Raw genomic sequence first — 13,644 nt, 5'->3', positions numbered from 1 at the left:
GGTAAAAAGCTGGTTCAGCGCATTGTCTTCAGGCACTACAGCTGTATCTAAGGCCCGGCTGCATGTAATCTCTCTTCTGTGACAAGATGAATGACTCGTCAGGCTTTGTCCTGAAAATCCTCCATCCTTGTGGAGTTTTTTTATTTCAGCCCAGCCACTCATACACACATACACCAACCAGTGCCCTAGATTAGGAGTTGGTCTATTCTGAAGGGCAGGGGGTACAGTTTGATAGTCGACTCTCATAAGTTTGTTAGTTGTCAACAGTCAAACCCTCTGAGACTTAAATCTGTGATGACACATGCTGCAGATCCTGCTATATAAAGGAAAACCACATCTAAAGAAAAATCCACACAGGTTTCAGTTGTAAAAGTCTGGCGCAGGCAGGCCTGCTCAGCCAGGTCTCCGATTGCAGTGGATTTAGCCATGCTGTGAGAACAATCCCTCAGGCAACGAGTGAATTGTTTTGGCGTGGTGCGAGGCCGTTAAGCCATTTAGGTCCTGAACATTGGCAGAGACTGACTGAGGTGATCTCATCAGATTACCACCGCGCAACCACATTAATAAGGTTGGGGTTTCGAAGCAGAGCTTTCTCATTTACAATGAAGCGCACCTGCTACACGTGTCCCTTTAAGAGCTTGTGTAAGATACCCAAACTAGGGCAACACGATACTGCCAAACACTGTGACCACATAAATCTAAATAGAACTAATCATTTCTGCCATAATTTCTCCAATACAAAGAATCCTGTACTTGCATGCATTACAGTAAAGAATCACTGTAACATGAGCGAGGAGAAAGAATAAATTGCCATAGCAGGACTTTGTGGCTTTCCACCATAACGATTATTTCTATGTTGAATATCTCCCTCTGTTTTGATACTTTGACTATTCTCAGTTTGCCCCTTACAGAGTGAGTAAGAAATTACCCAGATCACTCGAATCATCAGGCACACAGACAGCAATTAACTGAAACTATTATGGTAATAGGCTGGTATTTTCCAGTTCGTTAACCATAAATGACGGAGGCATTCAGAAAACAAAATACTGAATTATCAAGCTGGAACATTTTCCAATCAGCACCTCCCACTCACAACAATCCTGCGAGATTCTCAGCTTCACTTGTTTAACACTGTCAACTTTTAATAATATGTTCTGTGAATGTCGCTGTACCTGACAGTCCTCACAGGTTCCCTGAGGAGTGTGACAGGACACACGACACAACACAACACACACTCCTACCAACAGCATTACATCATACCATTGATCTATAGGTAGTGTTAAACAGCAAGATATGCTGCAACATGTCAACAAAGATAAGGACTAAGAAGACTGAAAGCCAATGAACAATGATGTAAACAAAGTTGGATTTTAAATACTTTATTTAAATTAAATAGCCTTTTATGCCTGCTATAGCATACCTCCGCTCTGTCAATCACTTGTTCTGTGATCTTCTTCAAGAAAACAAAAGCTTTCCAATTTTTTGGTTTCATAATGTTACCCCCAGAATACCATTCTTGTATCTTATCTGTCTACATGAATGGAGATTAGGGCTGCAACAAGCAAAATAGGACAACATTTTTTCATCAGTGATCATTCTGCCAAGTACTTTCTTTATTCTTTAGTCTATCAAATGCCAAGAAGATGTGAAAAATGTTTGTCATGATTTCTCAAAGCCCAAAGTCACATCTTCTTGCATTTTATCCAACCACCAGTCCAAAATCCAAAGACTTTTCATTTACTGCCAAATTCTAGGCAACATTATCTAGAAACACGCACACGCACACACACTTTCTGTGCAACATCACTGTTGTAAATACAGATCCCAGGTCTGTAACAATTTGTCAGTGTTAACCTAGATGCTGATGAGAATCAAAACTCATTACATCATAGCAATGTATGTGTTATGTTGAAAACTGGTATAATGAAACATGCAGTGTTTTCCATACATAGGCTCCACTCAAGCAGCCTGCCCAGGTAAATAAAATCCAATTTCATTTTTTTTCAATCAAGAATGTAATCTTACAGCACATACAGACCATCAATGCTCCAGCCCCACCAACCTCACCACACACATCACACAGCATGCATCAGCTTGAGGAGAACATTTTTCCCATAAGCTAACATTGTGAAAGATGCATCGGCATGGTGGATAATCGTTTTTGAAATGACTCAATGTAGTCACAATTTAGGCCATTCATTCCAATAAGTCAGCAGGGCGCTAAATCGGGCGTTAGCCAGCTCAATCAGCGGAAGTCTCGAGTGCACTTGCTCTATGCCTTCTAGCTAAAGTATCCTTAAAATTCAGCGTACAAGCATCATCACACATCATGCATCTTGGCTCCAAACATTCCCTGGGGGACAGCGCACTTCTCACATAAGTTTGCAGTGAATAACTAATTAGCTGCTCAGCTGCAGCACATTCAACTGCATCATATCATTCCTCTAAATGTCACTATTAATACCACTTAAGCCACACTGTATGCCCCTGACATGTAGCTTCAGTTTGATGACTTTGTCTCTTGCTCCCGAAAGACAGACACTCTGGCAGACTGCCTGCTGCTGTCAGTCAAACAGACACACCCCTCCAGTTGGCTAGGATGTACAGAGCATTTCTAATATCTCCTTTTTAAGACCTAAATTGATCCTAAAAATCCTCTCACTGATAAAAGAAAATGATTAACAAAACATAGACAATATTTGAGAGTGCCAAATGAAGGATACTGAAATGTGATCAGTTGGACTTTTACACACAATGCTTTTGCTTATGTTAAGTGAACACCGTGAGGTTTTCTTTTGTCATCATAATCAAATAAATGCTGTTAAAGTCGGGTCTGGTTCAATTATCTGTCTTTAACAACTTGTGGCAACCGCTCACTGCTAAAAAGGCTCAGGCTTTATTGAGAACCCCAAAGAACAACAAGGACATTAAAGGGAACTGGTTTAAAGCTGTCGTGACACCCACCACTTCTGCATCTCACAGTTGGGTTCACAGCTGTGGTTTATGAACCGTGCCTCATTGCCCATTCGGTAGCTGTCAATCACCATGCCACTATCCAGATTCAGACAGTACTGGCCACTATGGGAGTAGTACTGCTCCATCATACGGCTCCTGAAAAACAGTAGAAGAGGGGGTGGAAGATTAAAAGAGAGGCTTCCATTAATTTCCATGTCAAGACAAATTAAGTCCCGAAATGAGGGAGTAACAGACAGATGCAGGACATCCTAAATCTTCTGCCAACCTTAGATCTGGCACCCAACAAGAATTTATTGCAAAACACACAACCCAGTTAGCTCACCTAAACTCCTGTTCGCTAACCACCTCTCCCAGGTACTCGATGATAAACTGTCCGGCACGAAGTGACTCCTTGGTGCGGATGCCCCAGCCTTTTCCCTCAGCACGGAATCGCTCCAGACACTGGACCCATTCGTGTCTCTGGATGCGCTGGTTGTCACACCGATCAGAACATGGACAAGTGCTGGGAGAGCACTCGGCAAAACTCATTCTAGGGAAATAGGCAATTAACACAATGCAAAATGAGACTAAAGTTGCAATTCTCTTGAGTTGACATTAAGTGTACCCTGAATTCATGTTTGTTTCATTACAAAAAAACCAAAACATTTAAGCAATGTTTCTACACAAACAAATGACTGAAGTACTCATAGTAGACATAGTAGAAGATTGTGTTCTACAATGGGGAACCTTTCTTTACCTATTTAGGCATTCATCCAGGCAGCCCTTTTCAGATGAGACCTCATGAGGTCTACAGTTGCATGTAGTTGTTTCATAACCAGAGAGAGGTTTCACGTCCACATAGACATCTGTGACAGACAGGGGGTTTACCAGTCTAGATTTACAGTTGCTAACACTCTCATGAGGTGTGAACAGCAGTGAGAATATCAAATGTTTTTTTTAATTCCTTTTATGGGAACAAACAATGCAAATCATTTATCACATGGACTACATAAGTTAAAGCAACCACCGCAACCAAAGTAGTGCAACAAAGAAATGTAAGCACATGCATTGATCAGGCTACAAATTACATTACGGTTGAATCACTGGATCAAAGCTGGATACTCACTTGATCTGATCTTCTTATAAAGGGGGACATCAGGCCTCTTGTAAAGCTGAAACACAAACAGGATGGTACACATAAAGAGGTTTAAAGACAGAGGCAAATACTTAAGAGGCTTTCAAAGTACCCATCAGTAATTTATGGTGAGCATGAAAAATCCCTAAAAACACTAAGTGCTCAATATGATTGATCACCTGATCATGTTTCCACAGCCATAAAATGTCGTAAGGCAACTGGAAATCAATGCGCTTCTGTCTCAGGTACTTCCCTGAAAAAACAAAGCAAGCAAAAAAGCAAAGCAAGCAAAAAAAAGGAAGTTATTTTTAACCATATATATTCACAAACTTTATGTAAATGAAAAGTTTAACCTCTTAAAGAAAAATGTTGTGTTTCTCATCTCATCATAGCTGGAAATATAGAGAAAAGGGAGGGTCTTGTTCCTAGACATAGGTTAACCAAGTTATCTGGAAACTGATGAGTCAACCCAGAAACTCTCTAAATCTGACTCTTGTACAAACAGTGGTTATGCCTTTAACTCAGAAACACTCTGATTAATCCAGCTTCATGAGACAGGCTGGTAGAAACTTGACTGATGACTCTTTCACAGCATCATAATGAACTCAGATTGTTGTGTCTTTTAATAAACTGGTGATTTAATTTGTAGGAATTACATTTGTGGATCTTGTGTCATATAAATATAAAGTGCAGAACAAAAGAAAGAGATCTAATTAAAGACTCACCAACATGTATAGGCGCTGGAAACAATCCATAATCATGTTCCCCCGGTATGTATTCTAGCTTCTCTTTCTTTAGCTGCAGAAGCTGACTCCGGGGGCTATAAAGGCACAGAAAAAGTCAAATGTAAAGGTAGTCAACAAACACTAAACATCAGCATTAGAAGCACAACAAAAAGATTTTGTTTTCTTTGGTACTCACTCTTCAGTCTTGTACACGTCAGAGTAAAGTCCCGCCTTCTGGAACTTCTTCTTTGGAGGTCTAGCTGGTCTCTTTTCTCGTTGGCTTGCTACGGGCATGGGCGGAGCTTGTTCCCTGGAGACGGTGCCTGGGCGTTCTGGGGAGCAGTGGCCATCTGGCTTGCTTTCCACTGAGCTAAAAATAGAACCATGACTTGGTTTCTAGTGACTTGACAAATCTTTATGTATCAGCATTGAATCTTAACATTTGTACTCCAAGGGTTAATATTCAACAGTGTGGTGCAAATCTCCTTACCCACGAAAGTGCTGGAGCTCGTCCTGGGTGAGCCAGCTTCTTCCTGTCCCAGTCCTTGACCTTGCCACCAGGTTGCCCAGGTTCTCCTCTCTGTCTGGCAAACGCTCCTCAGGCTCTTCTACCTCCCCGTCCTCTTCTTCCTCGTCCTCTTCCTCTTCTCCATCTCTGTCCCAATGCTTCCTCTTTTGACCTTTTCTACGCTGGCCCTGGACTACTGACTCAATAGCATCTGTCACAGTGTCCCCCTCCCAACCCCTGGCTCCTGCTGGCCGCTCTCCCGCTCGGTCCCTATGCCGGGTCTGATTCAGCTCAACCACTGGAGGTGGAGATGGTGGTGGGGAGGGTAATGGGTGTTTTCTCGGACGCCCAGGGCCCCTCTTCTTCACCACATTGTTTCCTGTACGAGCCTGTCTCTGTAGCTTCTTGGCACGCAGGATCTTGTTGACGTGGTGCAGGCTGTGTTTGGATGGCTGTGTCCGATGGGAGTGGTGGGGCATGGAGGCATCCAGGCAACAGTCCTGAGAGGGGGAGAGGCGGGAAGAGGAAGCTGAGCCGTGGGAGTGAAACAGAGAAGGTTGGTGATGGTGCTGCTGTCGGTGGTGCAGGGATCCCTCGGGCCCTTCAGAGGTCGAGAGGGCAACACCTCTTGTCTGGATACCTGATGACCCTATCAGACAAAGAAATAATTAGTGCCATGTATGTAAAAAAATAAAAAAGTGAACACTCTTCTGTGACACTCAAAACTATGCAGCACGATGGGCAATGTCCCTCAAAAAGAGTTTGAGGTTTGGTAAGATGAGAGGACATGTGAACCTGGTGGGGTTTTTTGTGCTATTCATGGCTTACATTCAGCTGAATGATCAAGCAATTCATGACTCGTTTATTTATAATAATTCATCTTTTCACTCTCTATTAGCGACTCATTTTCTCAGACTACCCTCGAAGTTTTCCCTCCAACAGTTAAGTCTGTGACCACAACAGTGTTACAGAGTACAGCATGCTTTTTTCTTCCTTTTTTTTTTTTTTTTTTTTTAACAAGAAAAGCCCCTTATTATCTGTGGAGCACTGTGTTAATTTACTGCTAAGGCAAACCAAACATTTCCTGCAGCTGCAGCTTTACATTAAAAGCACTTATCTGGAAAAATGTGAGTTGACTTTTATTTTGAAGTAACTTAGTCACAGGAAATGCACTTAACGCGATCATTTATCAAAAATGCATCTGCAGAGCAAAACAACCGTCATTTTGGCATTTTTTGACAGCAAATCAGTTTAAATTATGTCAGAGCTTTTTCTTTCGTCATTTACATTATTCTTAAACTTACTTGTGTTTCACCTTTGACTTCCATACTTACCCTAAAATCCTATTCTTTAAAAAAAACACAAAACTTGCCACAAATTTTACCATCTCTTCTTTTCTATCCTTTTTCCCTCATTAGAGTCATCCTGTGCCTCTCTCACTCCTTTCTTTGGCCTGTCTGACTTTAGAAAACCCTTCGTCACTCTATATTTAAGTCCAGTGGGCCGGTGAAATAGGGTTGCCCCATATTCAATGACCCCTACAGACTGGCCACAGATATAGGAGCCCACATATGAAAATCGAGTCACCAGGTAAGACAGGGTCAAAGTTGGACTGATTACCTAGCTTATCAGATTGGACAACATTTTTAACCATTGCCTGGTCCCAAGTAGGCATTATGTGAACATGATTTATTCAACAGCTGTTGATTGAAAAAAAGAGTAATTAGCATTTGCTTTTGTGACTTGGAAATTTCAGAAAATCTGACAATTTGAATAAAAACAAACCATTAGTCATACACCTTAGCTTGGGCCTTACAGTCCCTTTCCACACATCACTCTCTACTCCTCTGTCAGTACGCATCTACCTACGTCCATCATTCCCCACTTGTCTTGTGTGTCAGTCGAGTCCCCACCCATGGCCTCCTCTACCTTCACAGTGCAGTCTACGACCGCTGTTTGACCCCAAAGTCCTGAGCTCTAATCCAGGATTACCCTGGCATGGTTTGAACTGCACCATGCTGCCTTAACAGAGACCCTACAGCTTCACATCTCATGTAAAAACATGCACATAAACATTAGGTAGTATTCACATAAAAACACCCCTCCTTACCACTATTAACACGCACAAACAAACATCAGTCCTAGTCAGGGGGCATTCTGAGTCACAGGGACAAAGCAAAACCATTGCTGAGGAACTATGTCTTACATCAGCAACATTAGCCCAGCCCAGGTGCTGGGTGTACTAAAGCATAGGACGAGGCCTTACATTGTGGGCTTTTGAGGGAAATGTCTACTAAATATAGCATGTTAACAAAACACTCCACCCCTCTAGCTCCAGCAGGAATGCTATATCAGCTGCGGCCAACTGCGGCCATCCACACTCACAAAGGAGCTAGTTTAAGTCATTACATATCCTTTTTTGCCAAGCCCATAACCACTAGTAAGAACTACCAAATGTTAGATGATGAACGAAAACGGGATGTCACTGTGTCTTTCAAAGAGCCTTTTTTGACTATAACAACCCAGCCAACACTACTTGGTAATTTCTTTGTATGGCTGAGGAGAGTGGAGAAAGGTACAGAGAGAGAACAGATTATTTTCCGGTGTAGTTTGATCTAAACACGACTAAGATGTGGTTGGCACTATGAGCACTCTGAAGGATTTTCCAGAGATACACAGGCTTCACTGAGCAGAGATCAAGCACGATTTGACAGTCTCCTTGCTGTGCCATATGTCAGTGTCTGACATGGTTATTGCCCAAATGCATAGTCCTGGCAAAAGTGCTGGATCTAACTGATTGCTCACTGTGCCAAATTCACCATAGTTGTTTGAGGCCATAATTCTCATCAGACATCAGTCAAACATATTCAGTCACAACTATTCTTCTTCTAACTGTTTTTGCAAAATTAATTTGGTGCACAATTGTCTCTTATAATCTTTGACAATGGGTCAAAAGCTTGTGTGTGCTGAAAAGCTCATCAAACTCAAAAGCTTGTAGTGCTCCATGATTGATGCAGGATTCAATTCAGTGAATGTAGGGCTGCACAATAATGTAAACAAAAATTATATGGGATTATTTTTACATTTACTGTGAATGTGATGTATTTCTGCAAATTATGATTTCATAAAATTATGATGATGTGACATCTGCTGTGGTCTGTACCAAACCAACATGTTTTCTACCGTCTGGAAAATATGACTTGAGTCCAGGGGGTAAGATAATGCTGCTTTGTCACACATTTTACCACATTAAAAAAACTGCAGCTACTGCATTTTGGATATTGCACTTGGTTGTTTTGGGATTTTGATAACATTTCGATTAATTGTGCAAGCCTAAGGGAATGGAATATCCGAGAACAAATAAATGCAAATTGCTCCCTGTTGCTATCATAACTAGTTACAGAGCTACACAGTCTTCACTTTATCTTAAATGAGCTACACAGATGCTGTTACAACCTGCACATCAGTTGGCAGCCCATTCATAAAGAAACATTTAACACAACAATTAGACTTACCTAACTCTCTCCTCTCTGCTGATGTTGAACGGTCCTTCCTCATAGGTCGGTCCATGCGGGAGAAGCTGGGGCTCTCTGTGACAACATCAGTCTTTCTGCTCCTGCTCCCCTTCAGTGTAGTGCGGGTGAGAGCCGAGGCAAACAAATTTGTAAGGTTTGGAGAATCATGGGCTCCAGCCTCTACTTCCTCTGTGGGGGTGAGAGGCTCCTCATCCTCACTGTCCGAGCAGCCTGCTGGATCTTCAGCCCGTCCATCTGAGAAGGGACCCTGGCCAGGTGCCACATGACTCCGTGAAAGCTTAGAGTAGTCTGCCTTAGAGCTGCCCATCCTGAACCAGGACTCTACTGGGTGGTGGCCTTTTGAGGTGCTACCCAGTGCAAGCCTGGAGGGACCTAGACAGGACATGGTGCTCTCTTTGCGCTTGTACCTTTCTGCAGATGAGGATGAAGAAGAAGAAGGCGAGTTGGCAGAAGTGGCAGCTTGCTTGTTGGCACCGATGCTGGAGGTGTCGCGTCCAAAGCGGCATCGTTGTAAAGACTCTGCCATCCCTAAACTGCCAACTCTCTCTCCTTTCCCTGATGCTCCTCCATCAGAAATCCCTGCACTAGCCCGGCTTTCTGATCCTCCTCTTGCAGCTTCCTCCCTCTCCTCATCAGCACAGCGCTCTCTGTGTTTGTGTCTGTGTTTGTGTTTGTGATGCCAGTTGAAGGAGAGCTCAGAAGACATGGGTGGGTACAGGACAGGGGACCTCCCTCCTCCCAGGTACTCCTGCCTAAGCAGCTTGTGTTTTTTCTTGTGAAATTTAGAGGGGTTCAGCAGGAGATGTGAAGGGTGGTGGTGATGCATGTAAGATGTGGGGGGAGGAGGGGGGAAAGACGCTGAGTGGTGAGAGTGGTGGGATGGAGCTGTGTGGGGTGACTGATGATGTGGGTGGGGATACAGAGCGCTAGCTGGAGGATAGCCTCTGTAATAGCCCAACCCCAGGGGCCCAGAGGAGTAGGGAACACTGTAGGAGGGGTGGTAGAAGCCTCCACTGGAGAGCGGAAATCCAAGCCCGGGTACAAAGGGAACCTCAGACATGGACTCTCTCAGTTTGGGAGGTCGTCCACGTTTCTTCTTCATGTCTGGTTTACGAACATAGTGCAATGGATCACAGGAGTATGCCGGGTGGGAGTAGTAGCTGCCAAAGTTAACCCTGAAGATCGTAGGCAGGAGGTCCCTGTGGACATAATGATGTGGAGGAGGGCCAGCTGTGCCACCTATGCCAGTGCTAGCCCTGCTTCCCACTCCTGGCACTCTACTTGTTCCCGCTGCTATGCCTATTCCGCTGCCGAGTCGGTGCCCTGTTGTACGGTGCGCTATCCGTATTTCACTCAATCTCACAACTATCTCATCCAACTCAGCCAAAAAGTCAGGGTCATGCCGCCGAGAGCGCAGCTGTAAGTATTTCTTCTTGCGTTTCCTTTTCTGTCTCTTTAGCTTATCATAGCCAGGGCAACCATGGCTGCGGCGTTTACACTTGTGCTTGTGTTTCTCCTTGTGTCCCAGTAAGGAGGAGGCGGGAGCTGCTGGGTGGGGTCTCCTGGGATCAGGAGATGACCTTGCCCCATGAGGTGATGGAGAGGGTGAGGGATGTTCCATGAGCACAGTGGAGTGACGCCGCCTGCCTCTGGAATTGAGGCCCACCCCTGGACCCATTGCTGAACCCATGACCCCTGGCATTAATAATCCACTGCTCATCCCAGGTGGCAACCCAATACCACTCAAGCCACCCGCCCCTCCAGCTTTCTCACCACGATCTGAGGTGCTGTTATTGTCTGTTCCTATGCCACTGTCACTGGGCACTGTCTCCTCACTGTGTGACTCACTAACTGGTGAAGGAGTGGCTTCTTTTAGCTCACTAAGAGGGGCAGGGGAGGTGGGATGGAGCGGCCTGGGAGGGGAAAGCTTATGGTAATGGTAGTGCTGCCTGTAATGATGGTGGTGGTGATGGTATCCACGACAAGATGACTTTTTCTGGGAGGCTGCTGTGCCCATAGATGACGTTGAGCCCAGTCCTGGGTTGCGAGGATTAGGGGCTGAAAAGGTTGGGGGAGGAAAGGAGAAGGTGTTGTGGCTATGATGGGGATTAGAATAGTGTGAGTGACTCGAAAAGTGCACAGAGCCTGGCTCAACAAAGCTGGCATCACTGATGGGACTGTGACCTCCACTAGACTGTGAGAGGGAAGGGGAAGGAAACACCTCAGAAGAGGAGAGCTGGTGCTGTTGCTGAGACTGTGATTGATGGTGATGAAGAGGGGAGGTGGTGTTTGGGGATAGGAAGGGTTCTGGTGGTGTTGTACCTGCGGCATTAGTCACTGCTTTTGGTTTACGGCCTCTCCTCTTACCCATGTATATTGTGCCCTTTTTACTGACATTGATTTGTGGCCCTAGTTTTCCCCCAAAAGAAGCAGCCAGGGAGGACAGTGATTGGGTTGCAGCTTCCACAGATCCAACTACTCCACTGGTCGCGCCTTTAGGGGATTCATCCTGTCTTGGGCCTAATAAGATTTGACTAAGAATACGCTTTCGTTTCATACTTTTCATCTTATTGATTTTGCCTATAATAGTTTTCATTATTAGCTGCCCATTTCCTTTGCTGCGGAATCGTTTGTCTCCCATGTCCCCTGACTCTGGAGCCAACGTGGGAGGCTGACCCTCTTGGGGCAAAGTAGGAGGAAGGCGCTTGGGACGTCCACGTTTTCTAGGCATAGGTTTAGGGGGGTTCAGATCCACCTCTGGGTGAAGAACAGGGGGGTCCTGCTCTTCTTTGGACTTCATTAAAGACGAAAAGACCTTAGAGGGGGCCAACTTGTTAGGAAGGCACCCACGGGCTGGGGCGTCAAGTGTTGGCATTTTAGTCTTTGGCCTCCCCCTTTTCTTAGGCTGAGGTGGGAAGAGCTGTGACCCTGGACCTTGCGGCACAGGATTTGGTTTTACCTTATTTGGGTTGGGGGGCCTACCCACGGGTCTCTTTACCGGTGGTGATGGTATTTCCAAGCTTGAAGACAAAGGCAAGGTGGTTTTGCTCTGGTCAAAGGGACTGTCCTGACCTGCTCTGTGACCCTGCACCTTGTTCATAACACGGGACCAGCGTGGTTTCCGTCCTCTGCGTTTTTTAAGGGGTTTGCTGTCCTGCTCTGCTGGAGAGTCTCCAGATGAATCAGGAGAATCATCTCTAAGAGGCGTTTGTGGGCCTTCTTCCCCATCCGGCTCTGATGACGAAGGTGCCCTTTGTCTTACAGGCTCAGGGGGACTGCAAGTCCGACCCAGTCGGCTACTATCCCTATTGGGACTGCGCTTACTTGGACTTGAGCTTTTACCCCTCTCAACTCGAAGTGACTGATTACCAGTCCCCTTGTCTTTCCCTTCTGCCTTTCCTGTTCCTGTTGGAGGGCACTTGGTTAAGTCTCTGGGCCTGTCCCTGTCCTGCCCCATCTCACTTGTACTGCTTTCCTCTGCCAAGGCAGGACTCTCTTGTGCATGGTGACCTTGTGAGGGTGCAGGGGAGCCCAGGTGGCTCACTGCACTCACTGTCCTCTGCTCAGCTGAGATGGTGGAAGACGATGAAATGGGACAAGATGGTGAAGAGGTGGTATGGGATGAACAGTGAGCTGGACGTGACTGTGGCTTAGAAATGCTACTGTTGTCGCTGTTGCTGTCCTTTGACATGGCTGATAGGCGGCTATTACCATAGGTGAGTGCTGGGCTGCTGCTGCGACTACTGCTGTTGCTGTTGCTGCTGATATTGTTGCTGCTGTTGCTACTAGCTTTCCCAGACCCTTCTATATCCTCCTTCCTCAGTGGTGTTAGGCTGGGTGAATTTTCCATAACATTGTCTTTGTTCCTCGAACCATAGGGACGACCAGGCGGTCTTGATACAGGAGGTGGCGGTGAAAGGTGTACCATTCGAGAATATGTGTTCCTATTGGCCATAGCCCTGTCTCGTTGCTTGGCTGTGGGGGCCATAAATCCCGAGCTTGGGAGAGGAGGACCGGGGTCAGTCTTTGCGGGTTTGGCTGGTTTAGGGGTCTTTGATGGCGGGCAAGTTGCTATGAGTTGAGCCAACTTCTCAGTGACTGTGGGTGCTCCCCAATTCTGAGCACCCTTGTCCTTGTCTTTCTGACTTTCAGTGCTGTAGGTGTATAGAGCAGGTTTAACTCCTTCAAAGCTGGATTCTTTTGATGCAGGTAGTGGTGGAGAAGGTGACGATGTCCTGGGGTTGGTTTGTGGAGTTGGTGTTTTCTTCCCAGAGGGATGCGTTTTGCTGTCTGGTGGAGGGCGGTGAAGGTTAAGGGGCCTCTCAGATGTGGTGGTGGCTGCTTTCGTGTCTGACTTCGCATCAGACTTGCAGTCCATCTTTGGTGAACCCTGCAATAAAAAAATCAAAGAATTAATTAGAACGTATAGGTGGTAATGGAAGGATATTTTTTACATTTAAGAAATACAGCGTCCAATTCTTTAATTACACTGATGTACACAACACTTGATGAACTTTTCAAGTAAAAAACTTTAATCATATGCCGATATAACAAATTGGAGAGGAATGTAAAAAAAGCAATGATGGTAATGTCACTGAACCAGTTAAATGTAAAAACTATCAATCAATCAGAAATTGGTTTCTATAACTCCTTTAAAATTTTCAATTCATTGATAGCGTTTTTTGTCCGGTGCTTCTGCTTCACGGGAATGCCCACGGGGGAAGTTGCACTCAACTCAATAACACTTATCAGGGTCAGATTGGGGACAGAGAGCGAGAGCTAGAC

The 13,644-nt window shown here is 45.2% G+C and overlaps 1 protein-coding gene across 3 annotated transcripts in view; it reads right to left on the bottom strand.

The window, feature by feature from the left end:
* The window catches only part of ash1l (ash1 (absent, small, or homeotic)-like (Drosophila)), a 31,241-nt gene that overhangs the window by 12,044 nt on the left and 5,553 nt on the right, over positions 1-13,644 (bottom strand). For all 3 annotated transcript variants that reach the window (XM_037090325.1, XM_037090317.1, XM_037090333.1), the window contains exons 4-12: positions 8,839-13,249; positions 5,306-5,972; positions 5,012-5,185; positions 4,816-4,910; positions 4,270-4,343; positions 4,082-4,127; positions 3,713-3,821; positions 3,299-3,505; positions 2,965-3,111 (exon numbers count right to left, since the gene is read on the bottom strand). In XM_037090325.1, the coding sequence (XP_036946220.1) occupies positions 2,965-3,111; positions 3,299-3,505; positions 3,713-3,821; positions 4,082-4,127; positions 4,270-4,343; positions 4,816-4,910; positions 5,012-5,185; positions 5,306-5,972; positions 8,839-13,249 (5,930 nt within the window). The remainder of the gene's footprint in view (positions 1-2,964; positions 3,112-3,298; positions 3,506-3,712; positions 3,822-4,081; positions 4,128-4,269; positions 4,344-4,815; positions 4,911-5,011; positions 5,186-5,305; positions 5,973-8,838; positions 13,250-13,644) is intronic.

This window comes from Acanthopagrus latus, chromosome 3 (assembly GCF_904848185.1).
Source record: "Acanthopagrus latus isolate v.2019 chromosome 3, fAcaLat1.1, whole genome shotgun sequence".
NCBI classification, from domain to species: domain Eukaryota; kingdom Metazoa; phylum Chordata; class Actinopteri; order Spariformes; family Sparidae; genus Acanthopagrus; species Acanthopagrus latus.
The sequence above is the reverse complement of the archived record's forward strand: the minus strand, read 5'-3'. Positions and strand labels throughout refer to the sequence as shown.